Source organism: Alligator sinensis, unplaced genomic scaffold (genome assembly GCF_000455745.1).
Source record: "Alligator sinensis unplaced genomic scaffold, ASM45574v1 scaffold957_1, whole genome shotgun sequence".
Classification (NCBI taxonomy): Eukaryota; Metazoa; Chordata; order Crocodylia; family Alligatoridae; genus Alligator; species Alligator sinensis.
The window spans coordinates 767,071-787,999 of record NW_005842039.1 but is presented as its reverse complement, the minus strand read 5'-3'; the positions used below and the strand labels follow the sequence as shown (position 1 = coordinate 787,999).

The 20,929-nt window shown below is 44.9% G+C and overlaps 1 protein-coding gene across 1 annotated transcript in view; it reads right to left on the bottom strand.

Annotated features, from left to right (window-relative positions):
- Positions 1-9,414: 9,414 nt before the first annotated feature.
- The window catches only part of LOC102383537 (cytidine and dCMP deaminase domain-containing protein 1-like), a 59,377-nt gene continuing 47,862 nt past the window's right edge, over positions 9,415-20,929 (bottom strand). The window contains exons 18-22 of the mRNA XM_014519396.2: positions 13,720-13,756; positions 12,912-12,959; positions 12,358-12,476; positions 11,333-11,443; positions 9,415-9,537 (exon numbers count right to left, since the gene is read on the bottom strand). Of these exons, the coding sequence (XP_014374882.2) occupies positions 11,348-11,443; positions 12,358-12,476; positions 12,912-12,959; positions 13,720-13,756 (300 nt within the window). The 3' untranslated portion in view covers positions 9,415-9,537; positions 11,333-11,347. The remainder of the gene's footprint in view (positions 9,538-11,332; positions 11,444-12,357; positions 12,477-12,911; positions 12,960-13,719; positions 13,757-20,929) is intronic.

Sequence of the window (20,929 nt, the reverse complement as noted above, 5' to 3'; positions counted from 1 at the left end):
GAGTCCACCTGTGAATCAGCACAAAAAAACATCATTTTACAGCTCTGGGAACCTGGCCTTGAGGCCAGCTAATAATAGGTGTGGGCAAGCTCAAAGCTGTAATAAGCCAGTGGAAGTGTTTGCTTACACTTAATAGTAATTGCAGAAATTATTGCCTAGACTGAATGAACAGATGATAGTCAGCATTCAGGCTCTTTAACAATCTCTGCCATGTTAGGCTAGTCATTGCAGTCAGTTATAGGTAAAACCAAGCCATGGCTAACAGGAAACCGGATGGAGTGGTAAAACAAGATAAGAATGGGGCCATCATACAGAGCAACTGCAGCCACTTGGTAAGTAAGGCCCTTCAAAAATGTGCTTTAGTATTGTCAAATGCTAAGTTCTAAATGGAGGAAAAGGGAAAGCAGCCCGTACTTGCAGCCCGGGGGGTTGTGTCCTGAAAGCAATGACTCCAGAAAGGTTCTAGGAGCCATAGCAGACAAGTAATTCAACACAAGCTGTTAGTGTGCTTTCCATCCCACAAGTTACTGGGACAGAAAAACCTAATGGGATCCTTGGATACAAAAATAGAGTAGTAAATAGGAGTTAGGAGATATTTAAATCTTTGTGTATGGCTTTAGTGAGACTAGTAGTGGAGCACTGCACACACTTGTGGAGCTACATTCAATTCACCCCCACTGGACACATCTATGGCACCATTGGTACTGCGCCATCATTTAGTTCTTCCTTTTGGAAGTACTAAATGACTGCACAGTAACAGCCTGTATTGCTCTGTGCCAGTGGTGCACAGTTCTTTCTGGACGCTACATCTCCACAGAAACATGCTATAACACAGGAGCACATTGCTAGGGCGACATAGCTGCAACATCACAGTTTTTGCCCACCAATGCTACGTCACCATAGTGTGTTGCTACAGCAATATATTGTCATGTGTAGATGTGCCCACTAGATAGCTAATGCATAGCTGCCAGTAAAGTCTTGGCATATATGACCAGAATTAGGCAGGCATTCTGCTTTGCTTGTGAAGATGTGTAGTTCTCCTACGCTTTCAATGGATGAGTGGTAAGCACCTCACACACTGGAATTCACCCTGAAAAAAACACCCTTTTTTTTCCAGTGGACAGGACTTAATGCCTCCAGAAACAGATTCCCAGTTACCAGAGGATGTGTGACCCTCCTTTCATCCTAATGGGGGATTTTAACATGTGCTAAGATATCTTCATCTGCTTGGAATTCCCTTGACTTCATAAGGCATACACTTAGCTGGATTTCTGACCTGAGCGGATAGATATACATCTACATAGAAGTATTATAAGGATCCTTCTCTGTCATAAACAGTTTAGTAGTAACAGCACATGCCAAGGATATGAAAGGATATGAGTTGTAATGCCACCCCCCCTCAGCTTCAGAGGATTTGAACTCACACCTCCCCTGTCCCAAGTGTCCTCCCCTCTCAAGCAAGGGGAAGACATAACACTATCTTCCAGCCCCATACTTTAGAAGCTGATCTACTGCATAGTCAAGAGAGAAGGAAGAGCAAGCAAAAAAAAAAGGCTAACTGATGGAGGAGGGCCTGTATTCTGGTCCATGTTTCTCAGGCTGTTTATGCATTTTACCCAATGATTCTTTAATGTCAAATGGCCGGAGTCATGCCATTGCAAACCCTGGCACTATGTTGCATTGCATTTTAGTAACAGGAGCAGGATCTGACTGAATGGAGATGTGAAATAGCAAATTAGGGGTCCTGCAGTGCCCTGGGTGATCTGAAAAGGAATGGATCACCATTCATTACTATGCTCAGTCAGCCCTCCTATATAAGCTGGTGAGAGGTGTCACAGAAGAAGGGTGATTTCAGGAGAGATTTCAGCAGGGTTAGGGGGACCTAGTGACAGTCCCCTGAGGAAGGAGTTATAAGCAGGTGGAGCAACATGTGAAGACACCTGCTTTTTTGCTCTGAGTATTGCTTGTGCCATTTTTCCCCCAGTGACTTGGTAATGCAAAATGCGTGAACATAGGAAACTTTTCTCCGTGTCAGAGCAGCATCCACCTCCCTAAGTGGGGCTTCCTCTTGTTCATTCTCCATCTGTTCTCATGATACTGTCCCCATGGCGTAACTTTGCAGGACAGTGTTCTCAGTCCTAAAAGACATGCAAGCTGCTGGGAGACATGCAAGAGCTCCCCCTGCCTGCTGGCCTCAGGTACTATCCCCCCACCCCTCCAACATCAGTTCAGTTTGAATGCACTCTAATGTATAATGCTTTAATTAAAGTGCAATGGAGCGTTTTTACCACAAGCTTTCTGAACATCTGTACTTAGCCTAGGCTTAAATTGTCCTGAAACACCAAGTCTAGACTGATAAGCAGGGATCCTTGTTTTCCCTGATAAAAAAAGTGCAAATTCTCTAATAAAACTCTCCAAATCCGTGATTAAAATTAAAGCCCCCCCACAGCCCCCCTAGCCCTGCTGGTGCCTCTCACTCCCCAGCCACAGCCCCCTGGCCCTGCTCAAGCCTCTGACTCCCCCCCCACCCACAGCCCCTGCTCCCCCAGCCCTGCTGAAGGGGGCCCCCAGCTGCCAGGGTTATGGCCTATGGGCTCAGGTGAGGGGGGGGTGGCTCCCTGCCACTGCACGCTCTCCTGGGTGGCAGGGGGGACCTGTGCCACCCAGATCTGTACACGGGCAGGCACAGGCTGCGGGCTCAGACTCCTGTTCTGCTTTCCTTCCCCAGGGCCTCTGCAGCCCAGTGGGTGCGACCCAGTGTGGCAGGGAACAGCAGAGCCGCACGGAGAAGTTGCTCACTGCTGCGAGCTCCGCACTGCCCTGGCAATGCACCTCCTGTGTGCAGGACTGCCATGAGAGCAGCAGTGAGGGGTTGTGCCCCTCAAACCAGCCTGTTGTTATCCAGTTTCAAATACTGGGGAGTTTAAAAAACCAAAAAAAATATTACCTTGCAATTTGAAATGTGGCCAAATCCATCCACAAATCAGGAGACATCAAGAGGAGTTCAGTCACGCCCCTTTCCTGAGGGGAGGGGGAGAGGAGCTCCCCCCAGCCCTCTAGACTTGATTGAAGACTGCAACACTCAGGTCTGGAAGACTTCAGGGGCGGAGCCATGGAGAGTTTAAAAGGAGCTGCGTGCCCAGCATGAGGGGACACAGCCAAGAGAGAGAGAAAAGAAGAGCGGGGCTTAGAAGAGCTGAGGAAATGTGCGAAGCAGGGTGAAGCAGTAGCCCAGAAGTGCCCCTGAAGACTTCCATCAGCGGGGAATGGCAGACTGCTCCAGCAGCTAGACTCTCGGTGTGCAGCACAGTGCACGGCATCCAGACCCTGGGAGCTGCGTGAGGTGGCTCAGGTCTGCAACCTCTGACATGCAGCCAGAGACACGGTGCACAGGCCGGTGCATGGAGTAGGACCTTTGGAGTGCTTGGGCGGCTCAGGTCCTCAACCCCTGGAACGAGGCTGGGAGCTCGGTGCAGGAGGCGCTGCACGGAGGGTCCAGGACCAGACCGAGCCTGGTGCTGCACGAGGCAGCCCAGGCCTCCAACCCATAGCAAAAGGTTGAGTCCAGGGAGCCAGATGGTGATTGGGCTACTGAGCCAGCAGACGGGGCCAAGCCAGAGGCCCCAGAAGCCCTGCATAGCGGAGCCCTGTTCAAGGGGACAGCAACCCACCCCGAAGCCCACTGCAGGTGGGAGAGCAGCCTGGCACAGAGGCCGAGGACCACCCTCCAGGCCTGGGAGCCGTGAGTTGCAGGGAAAAGAGGATTCCCACAGGGGAGGGGGAGTCCCTCCTGGTTAGTTAAGGGCTCCTGAAAGTGGAGGTCCCACTGGGAGGGCCCCCCCTAAAGTAACCAGCTTCCTTGTAGGGCTTGGGAAAAGCCCAAGGGCATTGGGGTTTCCCCTTGGGGTTGTTTATCTTTGGGGTTCTTGCGCCATAAGTGGTGTGGTGGCCTTATATTTTGTGAACTCTCGTGTTTGTAAATTAGTAGATAAGTAGAGTCCTAGGCTTCTGCTGGGACCCCCTGTTACTATTATTTCACCTGTTGTTTATTTGTATTTATTTGTGACTTATTTATTGTTCACCCATACTTATCTATAGTTTATCTGTTGGCTATCTAGGTTTATCTGTTTCAGATCAGATAATTACCTCTATATATATATATATATATATATATATATATATAGGATATCTAAACAAATAACATAAACAATACCCTCTGGGTAAATACTATAAAACCTTACACCAATGTGATGTAGATGTAGATGTATCCATGTTTCTTTTCCTTGCGATAAGTTAATGTAAATAAATGTGTATATAGTTAAGTCCCCTGACTGCCCTGGCCTGGTTCTATAGGGACACAGGGAAACTGAGCAGTCTGCAGTTCCCACCCCACAGCACACCTGCCAGCTAACAATCCCCTTCAATTGGAGAAGGGGAGTATATACCCAAGTTACCTGAGCTACAAGTATATGAGATGCATGGCAGAAAGATGTGCAAATGCTCTTGGCAAAAAGTTGACAGGACACAAATGGTTAGGTTTCTAATTCAGACTTTGGAGGGTAGTGAGAAGAAAGGAAGAAAGAACTAAAAACTAGGTATAGTTTATATGTAGTCTGTGTAGTACCCTAAATAAAACTTTGCTTTCTCTCTCAATATTTTAACAAGCTGGGTCAAAAATATCCCACAGCTTGTAACACCAGAAAAAACAAACACATGGAACCTCCCAAATATTCTTATAGGTTTGATCCAGTGTCCACGGAGCTCAGTTGAAAGACTCCTTTTCACTTAAATAAATGCTGGATTGGGTCCATGCAGACCACTGAAAAGACAAAGATTGGCAAGACACACAAGGTAGAGTTGGGCTGGTACTTTCCTGAATGGAGCCTCGGGAACTTTTCATTACTCATGTAATATCCCATACCAGCATGGTGAGAAACCACCTAACTTAAACAGAAAACAAGGAATTCCAGGCAGATTTATGAAGAGACTCCAAGAAGATTTTCTGTCTAGTTCAGGTTCCTGGCCAGATTAGTAAAATATTTCTATAACAACAAAGGACCTGCATTTTAAAATTGCATCTGAACAGTGCAACACACCCCAACCCCCATTTCCCAGCTTTTCTCTGTATCATATCCTAAAGTCTATATTAGCTATAACCAAAGTTCAGGCAAGAAAACAAAAAAGATTAATTCTGAAAGCAAAACACAGAAAATGATTATGCATAGATAGTCATCACACAGCAACCTGGCATCTCTGAGGTAGGTGATCTCCCTTTTTCTGGAAAAAGGTATGTGAATCTTCTCCCAATTATCTCTTTAGCAATTAGACTTTAGCCATACTCTGCCCTCAGCTAAAGCTTCCGTGCCTCTTCCCTGGACTCCATGATGAATGCATAGTGGTACTAAAGGATCTGTTTTATTGTCTGAAACATGTCATACCACACTCTTCATCAAAACACAGCTCTCTCTGACATGAAATACAGGACTTCTTATTTAACAGACACCGCACTACAGGCAAGGGGGAAAAAAGTGAAAAGACCAAGTTGTTATCCAGTTTCAAATACTGGGGAGTTTAAAAAACCAAAAAAAATATTACCTTGCAATTTGAAATGTGGCCAAAAAACTGCAAGTGGTAAATCCGTACCTTTGGAAAAGATTCTGTAAGGTCTTTAATGGACCACATATCTTGCAGGCTTCTATTTTATACCTAATCCCAAATCAAGAACTGGCAATTTTATTTGCACAGTGTCCCTGCACTTATTTTGGAGCATTGGTTCTATATGGTATCACAAAAAAAGTGAGAGAAAAAAAGTACCACAACTGATACCCCATCCTCATGTCCTGGAGCGCATTTTCTTTGTCATTTCTCCATTCTAATATTGCCCAGACCTCACACTGTTTATCTAATGAAATCTCTCAGCAGCCTGAGGCTGCATGGGCTTGCAGGCTATACCTCTTTGATTACAAGCTATCACAAACAATCAAAGAGCTGATACTTAGAAAAACAGAGACAGCAATGGGATTAATGTAATCATTACCCCCAGAAACAGAACTGTGCTTCAAGAGTCTTACATGATTTCCCAAAAGAAAGCTTCTATTATCAGCTTTTTTTAAGACAGCATTATTTACCAGCTGTCTATCAAAGCAGATTAATATATTCTAATATGTTTATTGATAGTATTTGATGTCCCAGTACTTCAAGCCCAAGGGCCTGTGGCAAACAACATATTTTTGTGTACCATTTTCCAGTCACATATATGAGTACAATGACAGCGATACAGAAGCAAGTCTTGGAACCAGAAATACACTAATATACATACAGTCTTCAAAGCAAAACTAGATGGTCAACAGACTCAAACTACTGGGTTTAAGGAGTGGGGGGGAATAGGGTGAAATATAGTTCTCAGTGGGCATGTCTACATGAGACACTAAATGCACAGTAGATCAATTCTACTGCACATTAGCAGGACACAGCAAAAGCCATGCTATTGCACTAATGAGCAGTAAAATTAGTCTACTGCGCATTAGCATCACTAAAAAAGGTGTGCAGTGGCATTACTGCACAATAGTGCTGGTTACTGCACATTCAGTTAGCACCTGTTATTACAGGTACTGAAATAAATACACAGTACCTACAGCGCATTAATGCACATGTAGACATGCCCAGTGATAGATGGGGGTAACACTAGATGACTCAGTGGTCTCTTCTGAGTTTGAAACTTACATTGTGAGAGGACAAAGAAATGCCTTGTTTCAATGCTCCTTGCAATGTGAACCATTTGAAATACCTTCTTCATTTGAACTGGCAACGCTCATTATATTTAATTCAAAAGTACACAATGTTCACATCAGGCCAGAGAGTCTGACCTCACCCAGGTCACACACTGAATTTGTTAACTCCTGCTAGAAACTGCCATCTCATAAAAAATAATGTTTACCATATAAAGGTTCTCTATCTTGTTACATGCCTCTGTGCAGCTATTAATTTGCTAAACCAGACTGATTTCTAATGAAAGGATTTATGCAACATCAAACTCACATTTTATCACCCAGCATAAATAACTAGAAGGGACACACACATATTCTCACTAACAAAGGACAATTCAAGGTTACAGGAACAGACCTGCAAAAGCACTACCCTTTTTATCCACAAAAAATGGTGGGTTCAGGTAATTTACTCAGCAATTTTTATTCATAATTTGTTATTGACAATAGACAATTTATTGGACATGAAATACACATGCTAGTAATTGATAGAACATGCTTAGATAATCCAGAATCTGCAAGTGACAGATATTACTTTTAGCAATAAGAAAGAAAGGAAATATTTGGCATCAGATTCATACCCTGTCTAAAATACTATACTAATTATGTTGCAGGATAACATGAAGGGAACTGGTGTAGGAGGCAGCAATGCTGAGAAGTCGATCAGAAATGAATGATAGCAAGGATGATAAAGAAGGAATTCAGTGAAAATGGCATGCCTTGCTCCCTTCAGCTCTTGAAAATCCCATATGGAATGTTAAAGGTACAATTAACTGTACAAAAGATCTAGGTTTATGAAGCTAATTACATGTTACTTAATAGCATCTAGGTTTAACTTGCTACCCCACAAAATCAACCTGATCCTTCATGATTTGTGAATAGGAAGTCAACAATACATCATACGGGATACCTGTTTATTATGATTCCACAGAACTAAACAGAGTCAAATGCTGCAACAAAATATGTCCCACAAACTTAACAGAGAATAACATACATCCTGAAGAGTTGAAAACTGCTATACTGCCACCCAGTGGTTGACATTCCTGTACACCAGGGGTGTCCAACCTTTTTTGAATGTGGGGCCGAATCATGAACTTTTTATCACCCAGTGGGCTGGCGAGCCATATTCATATTTTATCATCCCGCAGGCCGTATGTTGGACAAGCCTGATCTACATGAGCATCACTCTGGGGGAGGAGAAATGGTAAGCAGTAGAAGTGCCCACCTAGTCTCTTCCATTCCAAACCACAGCGGGGTGTTCCCCTACAGCCAGGACCCCAAGGCAGGGCATGATTAGGTAAAAGTCCCAGGCCCCCTGCTCTAAGCCACCAGACCTTGTTTCCCCTCCCAGAGCATCCTAGTTTCATCTCGCAGCAGCACAAAGCCGCTACCCCCAGCCTGCCTTCCTTCTCATCTCAACTTCCCCTGCCCTGTCCAACTGGGTCCACACTAACCCTAATTCATTTGCACTCAGGCTGCAGGCACTGCTTACCCACCAACTCCCACTTCCCTCCCAAGTGTCTCTTAGCCCCTTGGCACCAGTAAAAATGCCTTCCATCAGCCAACCCCTGCTACTGGTTGCATTTGTGCAAGGTGGCCCCATGGGCTCTCCATGTGTGGAGTAGTGAGACCCACCATGGTCATGACAGAGGCAGCTTCCAAACCAGCTACAGAAAAAGTGGGGTTGGGTGCTGGAGGCTGGGGCAGGCACCTCTGCCCATGGAATGCCCCCTTGGCCCTGCGCTAGTCAGGAAGAGAAAAGGGGGGCTATATGGCCTGAGGTGTACACGAGAATGCGTATGCATGTAGTGCCCACGACTTTGTGTGCGTGAACGTGTGTGTGGAGGCGGGTGTGCACGTGCGCATATGTGCATGCATATGTGTTTCTGAGTGCATGGGTGTGTGCACACCTGTGCTCACCCCTGGACGCTGTGTACCTGCCCATCCATCTGTGTTCATCCCGGCCCCTGCCTGTGTGAGTATGCGTGTGCAAACCCTGCCCCTGCCGTGTGCAGGGTGAGGTGGGGTGCATGCCCGCCTGCACGGGGCCACCTCCCCATGCCCAAGCCGGCTCTGCCCATGGCCACAGCCCCCCGCGGCAGGGTCGGTACCTGCCTGCCCAGGGCCATGGGCAGCGAGGCACATCCGGTGGGCACGGGGCGCCAGGACCCAGCAGAGCCGCTGGCCCGGGGAGGCCCCAGCACCAGCACTGGCCAGGTATCTGCTGGGTCTCTGCACCCCGCCAGACTGCACCGCTGCTGCCCCCATGGCCCCAGGCAAAGTCCCGGCCCCAGGGCAGCGGGGGCAGTGGGCTGGGGCTGTGCTCTCGCCCCTGCGCCTTGCTCTGTGCCCTCCGAGCCAGGCCAAGCACCGCCCCTGTGCCCGGCACGGCCCCCACTGGCCCCATGGGCTGGGGCTTCCCCTCCTGCCCGCCCAGGGGCCTCTTTTTAGACAGGAACTGTCACTGTGTTTGTAAAGTGCTTAGCACAATGGGATTCCACAATCTCATCTGAAACCTCCATCCATTATTGTAATAATAAAAATAAATTTTCGCTGCTAGCAAAACATACGTTTTCTGCATTTTTTTGCCAAAATTCCTGGAGAGAGACACCTATAAATCTTAGTAAAGTTGAAACAAGTCATAGAATCCCTGACATTTCAAGTTCATTTTCCCAATATTTGAGTGAGAATGAGGATTTTGATTATTCCAGATGTTTATTCCTTCATCTTCTACTGCTTTCACACATGGTTCTTCTCCATTATGGGATGCAAACTGTTACAAAAAAATTTAGAAATAAGTAATGTAAGTAACCAGATTCCTGGAGGAAACTTTGCTATTAACTGTATCATTGAGTTTAGTTGGAGGTAGCCGATACTATCATTAACACCTCAGTAATATTTCAGTTACTTAAAATTGTTATTTTAAACTGACTGCATTATCCAACTTCTATGTTAATACATTTTAGTTTATGTACTTATGCAGTGAACTTCACAATCCTAGCAATTATATCCTTACAGAATATCTTTTCATCATGTCACTTTAGCCCTAGTTTCCTGTTTGTCCCATGCAAGACTACCACAACAACAGGCAAGGTTATTTGGGTAGATGTGATATCTTTTATTAGACCAACTAAATAGTTGGAAAACAGTTCTTTACAAGGTTTCAGACACAAACACCCTTCATCAGGTATAGGAAGATGCTGCTGGTGTGTGTGTTCTCCAAGGTAGAAAAGAAACTAATTTACAACAAGCAGGTCTGTGAAAATGCAAATGAATGGAAGTTAGGAAGACAATGGGTGGAGATAGGAGGGAGGGGGAGGGGGGTAAATGTGTGAAGGAATGCAAGTGGTCAGAGGGGGCAGGTTACCTGGGGTATCGGATGTCAGGCAGGTTGTAATGTATCATAAATTCAATGCGACTTGCATCCCTTCACACATTTCCCTCCCTTCCCCGCCTCCCCTCCTATCTCATAGAGTCATAGAAAATTAGGGTTGGAAGGGACCTCAGGAAGTCATCTAGTCCAACTCCCTGCTCAAATCAGGACCTTCCACAACCAGATCATCCCAGCCAAGGCTTTGTCTAGTCAGGTCATAAAAATCTCCAAGGATGCAAATTCCACAGCCTCTCAGGGTAACCTGCCACAGTGTTTTACTACCTTCCCATTGTCTTCCAAACTTCCACGCATTTGCATTTGCATTTGCACAGACTTGCTTGTTGTCAATTAGGTTCTTTTCTACTTTGGAGAACACATAACACCAGCAGCGTCTCCCTATGCCCAATGAAGGGTGTTTGTGCCTGAAAGCTTGCAAAAAACTTTTTTCCAGCTATTTAGTTGGTCTAAAGATGGAAGTCTTTCCCTCTGGGTCCATCAGAGTGTCTTTGTGAGCACTGTTGAGTAGCTCTTTGATCAAAGAGCTACTCAACAGTGCTCACAAAGACACTCTCATGGACCCAGAGGGACAGACTTCCATCTTCAGCTCCCTCTGTCCCAAAATGAGGTTTATTTTCTACCTATGGGGACTTTTTATCATCTTGTACCATCTACACTTTTTCCCAGAGCTTGACGAAGGGACTTTGATCCCGAAAGTTTGCAGAAAAGGACAGTTTTCTTACCATTTTCCAGTTGGTCTAATAAAAGATATCATTTTGGAACCAAAAGTTCTATTTTTTTTGTATGTCTAATAAAAGATATCACATTTATGCAAAGAACCTTGCCAGCCTATGTCCAAGATAGCTCCAGCCAACAAGACTACCACAACCACTTTCTGACTTCCTCCAGGTTGCTCGTATCTCACAGTTACTCAAGACTGCAGCTACTTCCCAAATCCATGAGATGAAGTGTAATAAGATTACTGACTCAACTGAAGCAACATAATGAATTCCTTCAATTGGAAGGGCTACAAATTTAAGGATCTAACAGTTAGCAAGTATTTCCTATGTGAGGGAAGGGAAATATGGCAAGTGGCACTTCTTTATTTTCTTGCTTAGTAACTGAGGAAATGTAAGATTCCTAAATCAAACTCTTCTAATTAAACAGAAATGGAGGTTTGTTAGTCAATACTACATACCTTCAATGATTCAATCTAAGAAACTAGAGGCTTTGTTTCTTCACTGACATCTTTTGTTACATCAGAATCATCTCCTTGCAAGGCAGATGCTTCTGAGGAAGTTACAGTGGCCTGCAAAAATATGAACTTTTACTACTTGTCTCACAGAATATGATGAAGAACATCTGAACAGAAGCATCTGAACATCTTGTTCACTGACAACAATAGAACCATTTATCTACAAGTATCTCTGTTAAACAGGAGTTGGAGAACACGTTATTTGTGCATAAGAACTAGAATAAGTTTCAGATCTTACATCTCATTAAATATTAAACATTTCCTTCTCTTACATAGTAACTGAATCTAAACTCTGCCTGCTAATTCCTGTGGAAACAGCCTGATCTCAACTTTTTCATACCTCACTAATGCCAGTTACATTGTTACTGTGATTAGTTTTCAGACTTACTCTTCCAGAAAAGCCTGTTCTTTCTTCCAGGCTCATTATACCCCTACAACTTGCCTCTGAGAGCAGCCTTTGGAATTAATAGGACTTTCAATTTCCAAGCTTTCCCCTTCTTACTCTACCCCAAGGTATTTGGTTATACCATTCTAGACTCCTCCATCTTTTTTTTCACCACAGCTCTTTTAGACTCAGTACTTACCTGAGTCTGAGAGGCACATCACACAAAAGTCAAAGAAACTAGAATTAAGATATCAATCTCAAAATATCAATTAAAACTACAGAAAAATGGTGCATGCTCCAAGCAGTTATAAAATTCCGGTATGAACAATTTTAAGTAAATCTCATGTCCATTTAGTTAGTCGTCTTCTCTGCATTATTGTTGTTATAATTGTTTTGTTTGTTTGTTGTTGCAGTAGCACATAATGATGGACTGGGATACCACTGTGTAGACAGGTACAAATACATTATAAAAAGTCCCAGAGTATTTACAGCCATTATCAAACAAATACAAGTAAGATGAGCATAATTATTTTGTCATATTTTCCAATTTAACCTTTTCATTATTAAAAATAAAGGTATTTACTTTCCCAGATGATAATTCTTCCTCTGCTACTATAGCCTTCTTCTCTCCTTCCTCTCCTAAGACTGAAGTTTCTTCAGTGTCCTTTATTTTATTTCGCTCTTCATCCATTTCAAACCACTCTTCAATACAGAAAAAAATGCTTCATGAAACACAGAATTAAACAGAAATCATGACTGCCCTTGTCCTTTAAAAGGAAAATGCCTTTTTTTACTAAAAGTAAATAGAGTAAAACTGGGAAACAGACTATAATCATATTAAAATTATATTAGGGCTTTTTGTTTGTTGGGGGGAAGCTCTTAAATACAGGTGTATCTTAACATGACAACATATTTCATCATCAGGATTATCTCTGAAGGACTCCTATGGATATAATAAGGTGCTTCAAAAAGAAATGTTATTAATATGCACTTCCAAACTGACATACATTTATATCAGACTGATGTCAGTATGGACAAGGTTACACACACAGATCCAGTCTGTTTATTGAATTAAGCCTAAGGCCATAACAATATCGAGTAGATCTCAGAGGAAGCATTTAAACCAATATAACTTACTGGTCAGATCTACGACTCCTCTAGGTTTCATGAGCTGTGGTACTCCACCTGGAGTAAAACAATTTACATGTTAGTTACATGTTCATGCATTATCTATACGAAAAACAGTTCTACAGAAGGCAGTTCAATGCCAGTGTCCAAAGCCACAGAGTCCATAACCAGCTTGATGTTTATATTTCAAATACTTCTTTAAGCTAGTATACTCTTTGTAAATGTACTGAAGTACAGTAACGTGCTTACTGAGGCAGCATTCAAAAACACAGTTATTTATTAAAATGCAAGTGGTGCAGCAGAATGATTAAGGGGTCTTTCTATAGCCCCAGATTCATGAGTTCACGCCCTGCTATAGACTCATGCCAAAGGCTACCCCCCAAGCCATATGTCTACAAATGGGTACCTGGTCAAAGGTGGCTTGATCTAGCTTGTGTGTTGCTGGCACAAAAAATTGCTGCGTCTTAACCCCAAGAGTCCAATATGCTGTTGGGCTTGGATGGACTTTCCTTCTATAAAATGGTACAGAAACTATCATACAATTAATGACTTATCAGTCAATATTCTTGACATAGAGGTGAAGTTCTCATTAATATGAACCTTACCTACTAATGGGAGTTACATATTTACAGAAAGACTATGATGTGCCACCTTCAGACATAATTTGGAGCTAGCTCCATAAAGGAAATTAAGTTTTGCTTGACAGCTATTGTGGGATCCGCACTATAAATTAAACCCTCAAAATCCTTCCTTGGCTGCCACCCAGCCCTGGGGGTAGCAAAAATCCCAGCAGTGGTACCCACCCCCCGCAACTTACTATTTGCTGGATCTTCAGTTGCTTCTTTTGCTTGGTCCTAGAAGAAAAAAAATACAATAAATTAAAGAAAAATATTGGACACATCACTGTTCTACTGAAAAAAAATACAGTCGGACCCCAAATTACATGGGGGATACATTCCTGAAAAACACCATGTAAGTTGAAACCGTGTAACTCGTGTCATTAAGCCAATGGAAAACAGGGGGATAGGGACCTGGGAGCAAGATTTGATAACATTATTTCATAATGAAAGGATGTTTAAACACAAAATAATAGAATTAATAGTCTTATTAAAACCTTTACTCCCGGCTACATGCTCATACAGAGACAAAGCTTTAGCCCTAATTGCCACGCCGTTGACAACTGCTCCTTTTGTATTGGTCATTTCATTGATCCAAAGATTGAGTTTCTCAACCTTATCTAAATGAGGAATTCTAGTCACCAACGACACTCTTGTGGTTTTCACACAGTCTCTAATTTTTTTCTCACTTTTTTTAATGGTACACACAGTTGATTCACTTAAACTGTATTGGTGAGCAATCGACACAGCACTATTGCCTTCTCTTAATTTATCAAGGATTTCTATCTTTTGGGCCAGGATGATAGACTTACGTGCTCTTTTGGGCACAACATCAAAGGCTTTCTTTGACAACATTTTCACAAATATTCAGGGGTTAACATAACCAAAAAGATGGACAATCTGGGAGGAAACAACAAGTGTCTGCTTACATAACGTTGGCATCTCCAAACTAACAACTGCTCTACTGCAAACAGTGTAAACGTGAAGCAGGGTATCGTGTAAGTTGAAACATGGTCATGTTATATAAAGCATGTATATGTGAATCAGTGTAACTCAAAATCATGTAACTGGGGGTCCAACTGTACTACTGAATAGCTTCTCTTGATAAAAGGAACGTTTAAAATAACCTTGTGAATTAATTGTGTATTGGGGAATCAGAGTAACTCTCAGTATTGACTTGAGTTTTAAGTACCAGATCATTTTTTATAAACTCTAACTAGGTTAGAAAGTCATGTGCATTAATTCTTCAAATATGAGTCTTCAGAATCATTTATACACCCACTGAAAACAAAACAAAAAAAGAAAAACTTTAGTTCAGTGATTTGCTTTTTCCCTCCAGAGAAAATAGGTCTAAATGCATGTTAGGTATATTTGTTTACACTGGGTGCATCTACGTGTGAGCTTTTCTGCAGAGTTGATGAATTAGCTACACAGTAAAGCACCACAGTCTGCCCATATTAGGGCGCAGTAAACTAGTTACTTCCACTGTAGGATAGTACTGTCCAGGACAAGTATTATCCTACAGTGGAGTAATTACACGCACTCAGATGTAGACTATGACCAGGGCTGGCGGAGGCCGGAGGTTGCTACAGTGTTGGGGCAGCCTGACAGCTAGCTCTGCACTATAGCACCCTTGTGCCACAGCCAGCCTGTCTGGCACCTGCCACCATCACCTGGAACCTGGGGTTGACCCTACAGGCCTCCTGCCAGCCTGGGGCTGCTCCACCCCAGCTCAAATTTTTGTGGTCCTGGATGCATGTGAAGATTCTGTGCCTGGGAAGTAGCTGACTCTGGCACAAACTGCATCAGTTTTTATTCAGACACATTAATAGCATGTATAGATGAGCTCACTGAGTGTTTCTGACCCCATCCTGCATAGAATTGTGCACGTAGTCCCCCTGGAAGAATTATTTGTAGGAGTGGAGTGTATGCCTAAATGGTATTCTCATGTGCTTTATCATGTAGTAAAACCAACATTGTTAATATAAGATCATGAGCGGTCTTTCACCTCCATCAAATAGTACAAAATTCAAAGGTATGGTTCCCATAGGTCCTGTAACTACACCCTGTTCCTTCTAAAGAGAAGAAAACCCTAAAGCAGAGCATATTTCCATGGTTTGATTGTGCTAGGTTTGAAGTCATAAAGAGGACCTGCAGTAATTTAATAGGATTTCAATATGAGGGAATTTCCTGATTTCTGAGTGTATAGAACTTCAACTTTAATTATATGTTAGTATTTTTATTTGAATGTAATGCTTTTGGCTAAAAAAAATCCTCCCTAAAACCAAACCATATTGCATACCCAAATCTTAGCAGTATGAACACTAGAGTTAATGTCAAAACTCCCACTAACCTCCATAGTATAGAATGAGATCCCTTAATACTCAAAGACTGCACAGAGTAATAAATGCACCAGTGCCTTTAATTAAATATTCAAATGAAACTTCCCACACTCTTCAGACAGCTCTTGCTTCCAGCTCCCCACCTGATAAGGTTCTCTGCTATGTATTACCAGTAAAAATGTCAAATGCCATCCATCTCCAGGATGCAGATCTCTGAGATGCATAACTTGTGAAATTTATCACGACAGCCTTTTAATGCCATTTTAAAAAGCAGAAGGAATTTATTTTTTAAGGAAATGAGGGGAAAGATGGATTACCAAGATTGAAAGGGAGGGTGGGAACCAACAGTTTCCTTGCACTGACAGCTTTATACCAGTGGTGCTCAACTTTTGGGCCTCATGGGCTGGGTGAGTAGCATGAAGTTGGTTCATAGCTAAATCAGGCCCCATGCTGCCTCCCTCAGCTCCCCATCTGGGATCGGGCCTCACAACTGCCTCCCTTTGGCCCATGTGTGCTTGGATCATCCCTGTGCTGCCTCTGCCCAGCCCCCATACACCCTCATCAAGCCTGCAAGCAGGGATAAGGCCCAATCTAGTGTGGGCCCAATATTAAGCCCCACATTAAATTTGATCTGTTTGATCCAAATATAAACAATTACTTTATACAAATTTTTTGCAGCTACAATTAAGCTGTTTCTTGGTTTCACAACGTGATGGACTTGGAGTTGCTAGTGACACTTTATGAATATTATATGCTCTCTCTTTTTTTTATTATTGCAACAGTATTCAAATATATGGTAATAATTCAAGATGATGCTGTCAAAGCAAAGGCAGGAAAAAAATACTACAACTTCAAATAACCACCCATTTACCAAGACACAAGCTACAGTACAAGAGCCATTTGGTTTGATGTTCTACCCCTTACTAAGCTCACTAGCCCTACTTTGTCATGACTGTGCAAAAGGGGTCAGGGAGGCAGCAAGACTGTGTGAACAGGAGAACAGAAATTATGCTGGACTAAAAGATGAACCATACACCTGAAGAAGGGGGAAAGGAACCCATCAGGTCCTGACCAAGAGCATGAGTCTAGCTAAGCAGACATGTATGTAGAATAGGGGTGAGCAAAATATGGCCCACAGGCCAGATCCAGCCCATGGGGTAATTTTGCCTGGCTTGTGGTGGGTCCCTCGACTCCTGCTACTGCTGTTGCCCCCACGTCACTCTGCTCCGTGCCACTCCACCCCATGCCAAGCCTATGGGACTGCGGCTGCCTCCGCTTCACAAGCATCCCAGGGCAAGCAGTGGGCTGGCACAGGATGGGAGTGCCCCAGCACTACCTGCCTCCCCCAGCCCAGACCTGGTCGTGGCCACTGCAAGTGGCAGGGCATAGAGTCATGGCCAGGTCTACCCCCTCCCTCCCTTGCCTGCAGGTTGAGTATCCCAGGCTGGGGGAGAGGATGGATAAGGGGAGGAGGAAGGGAGGCTAAGTTACTCCTGAGCCTCCTCCATGGGGCTCACAGCCCTCCTCTTTCACATGTGGGTGCTCCTGCCCCCAGCGAGGCCCAACAGTAGCTTCCAGCTCTGCCCTAGCCCTGCGCTGTCACTGCCCCAAGACCTCAGCCCCAGATGCAGCTCCAGGGAGCCATGCAGGTGGGGTATGCAGGCAGGCAGGCAGCTGCATCCAGGCCCTGGATCATGGGGCTGTGACAGTGTGGGGCCAGACAGGGCAGAGCTAAAATCCACTCCCTGCACACCTCTCCCCATGGAAACTGTACCTGTCGCAGGGGCATGTGGGCAGCGGATCATGGCTCTGACCTAGCCCCAGCCCTGCAGTCACCCCCCTGTAATCCCTCCCTGTGATCCCAACCTCGTCTGCCCCTCCTGCTCCTGAACACCATTGCCTGGAGCACCATACCACATAGGGAGTTTTGGTGAGTTGTTGTGCTGGGGCAGGAGGGAGGTGCTACTGACCCAGCCTGCAACAGCTGCCCAAAACAGCCCATGTGGCCCTCGGGCCCAAATAATTGTCCACCCCTGATATAGACCATTTGCTGCTTTATAGTCCTTTTCTCTGAAATGCTTTATTCCTATGGTTAAATGAACAAAATTCGTACTTTGGTCAAATGTTTCTTTTGACCAAATGCACAGAACATGAACTCACCATCATCAACACCTTGTTCATCCAGAAAAATAGGCACAAGACATCATGGCAACACCCACAATCTAAGCACTGGCACCTGACTGACATCTGAGCTACGCTAGGAGCTGATGATTGCTGAACTGATCACTGACTCATCTGCTCGGTTATGTAATTCAAACTGGCTCCCTAACAATGGCTACAGCAGAAGCAATATCAACAAAAGATCAATGTTAAAGGACTCAAGGACCCAATCAAGCAAGACATCTTCTACCAGTGCCTCAATGAAAAACTGGCAAATTCCAAACAGCAATGAGAGAATGTCAGCACTGCTTGGGGTGCCTTCAAGTCCACCTTCATCAGCACCTGCAAAGAGACACTTTACCAGGAAACATCAAGACTGGTTTGATGAGAATGACTGAGAGATACAAGAGTTGATCGACTGCAAGCACAAGGCCTTTTGTGCTAGGCAGAATGACCTTAACTCCAAGCAAAAGAAATTGAATAACCAACAAGCCAAAGCAGCCTAAAGGAGGACCTGTAATATGAAGAACAGATGGTGGGATCTGGAGCTGATTGAATCCATGCCAAAATCTACAAGCAGGGGGGAAAGGAGCTCACATCACAGCTCCATGCCCTCATCTTAAAGATCTGGAATAACACCACCTGAGAAAATCACAGATGACCTCAGAGATGCCAAGATCATGACAAGCTTCAAGAAAGGAGACATGTCCGACTGTGGAAACTACAGAGGGATTGACTTGCTGTCCACCACAGGATAGATCATTGCAAGAACCCTCCTAAACTATCTCCTTCCACTTGCTGAAAAGTTCCTCCCGGAATCTCAGTACAGGTTTAGGGCAGGGGTCAGCAACCCCACTGCAGCTGCTTGCAGCCTCCCTGCCACCTGCTGTGAGCAGCCTGGGATCCACGGCAGGTGGCAGGGGCCTGCCCAGAGCCTACGCCAGCTGTGGCAAGCAGCCAGGAAGCTGCAAGCACCTGCACTAGGATCCATGGAGCCCCAACCTAGCTTGGTACAAACCTCTTGCAGCCCCAGCAGAGCCTGCTGAGTTGCCAGCTCCCGCAGGCAACACAGGCACCACTGTAGCTACTGCCCACGCTCTCAACAATACAAAACGCAAAGTGTGTGTCGTGGCAGATTCCATCCTGAAGGGGCAATCTGCTGCTCTGACCCCTTAGCCCGGGAAGTCTGCTGCTTCTCAGGAGCCCGCATCCGAGACATTGCGGAGAAGATTCCTAAACCCCTCCAGCCCACTGACCACTATCCCATTCTCCTTATCAATGTGGGCACCAATGACATGGCTCAGAGCACTCCCAGCCAGGTCATGAGGCGCTACAGGGATTTGGGAGCGGGGCTAAAGGGTCTGGGAGCATAGGTGGTGTTTTCTTTGATCCTCCCAGTCTCGGGCTGTGAGCTGAGAAGTCAGCTGGCCCTGACAATCTACACCCCAGGTTACTCAAGGAGCTGGCGAGCATCACAGCCCAGCCCCTGGCATGGATCTTTGAGAACTTCTAGCGCTCTGGTGAAGTGCCTGAAGATTGGAAGAAGGCCAATGTGGTACCTATCTTCAAGAAAGGGAGGAAAGTGGATCCGGCAAACTACAGGCCCATCAGCATGACTCTATCCCAGGGAAGGTCTTAGAAAAGATTATTAAAGAGGCCATTCTCAACAAACTGGCTGACAGCAACATCCTGAGGGATAGCCAGCATGGGTTTGTTGTGGGTAGGTCTTGCTTGACCAATCTTATCTCCTTTTACAACCAGGTGACCTATCACCTGGACAAGGGAGAGGAGATTGATGTCATATATCTTGACTTCAAAAAAGCCTTCAATCTGGTATCCCATGATCACCTCTTGGCAAAACTGGCCAACAGTGGCCTTGGGTTCACCATGATCCGTTGGCTGGGGAACTGGCTCTGTGGGCAGACCCAGAGGGTGATGGTTGATGGAAATCAATTGTCAGGGTGCCCTGTGACCAGTGGGGTCCCCCAAGGCTCTGTCCTTGGACCTATATTGTTCAAGATCTTCATTAATGATGTGGACATTGGAGTCAGAAGCGAACTGGTCAAGTTGGCCGATGATACCAAACTCTGAGGTAAAGCATCCACACCTGAGGACAGGAGGGTGATCCAGGCTGACTCTGACAGGCTCAATAAATGGTTGAACGAGAACCTGATGGTGTTTAACACCAAAAAATGCAAGGTTCTCCACCTCGAGAAGAAAAACCCGCAGCATGCTTATAGACTTGGCAGTGCTACGCTGGCTAGTACTATGGACGAGCCTTCAATGTGATGCTGCAGCTAGTAAAGTGAGCAAAACGCTGGCTTGCATCCATAGATACTTCTCAAGCAAATCTCAGGACATCATTCTCCCATTGTACTCAGCCTTGGTGAGGCCGCAGCTGGAGTACTGCGTCAGGGAAACAGAGCTTATGACGACAGGCTGAGAGCTATGGGATGACAAGGTCAAACGGTTATAAACTCCAGCAAGACCATGTCAGGCTGGACATAAGGAAGAACTTCTTCACTGTCTGAGCCCCCAAGGTCTGGAATAGCCTGCCACCAGAGGTGGTTCATGCACCTACATTGAATGCCTTCAAGAGAAATTTGGGTGCTTATCTTGCTGGGATCCTATGACCCCAGCTGACTTCCCGCCCCTTGGGCAGGGGGGTGAACTCAATGATCTTTCGAGGTCCCTTCCAGCCCGAATGTCTATGAAATCTATGAAATCTGGGTTGCCTAGAAATGAAGTTGTTTTTTAGATATATAGGGAGTAAAAGGAAGGCCCAGGGAGGAATAGGACCCCTGCTAAATGGGCAGAAACAATTGGTGACGGACAGGGGGGACAAGGCTGAACTCCTCAACGAGTTCTTTGCCTCAGTGTTCCTAAGTGAGGGGCATGACAAGTCTCT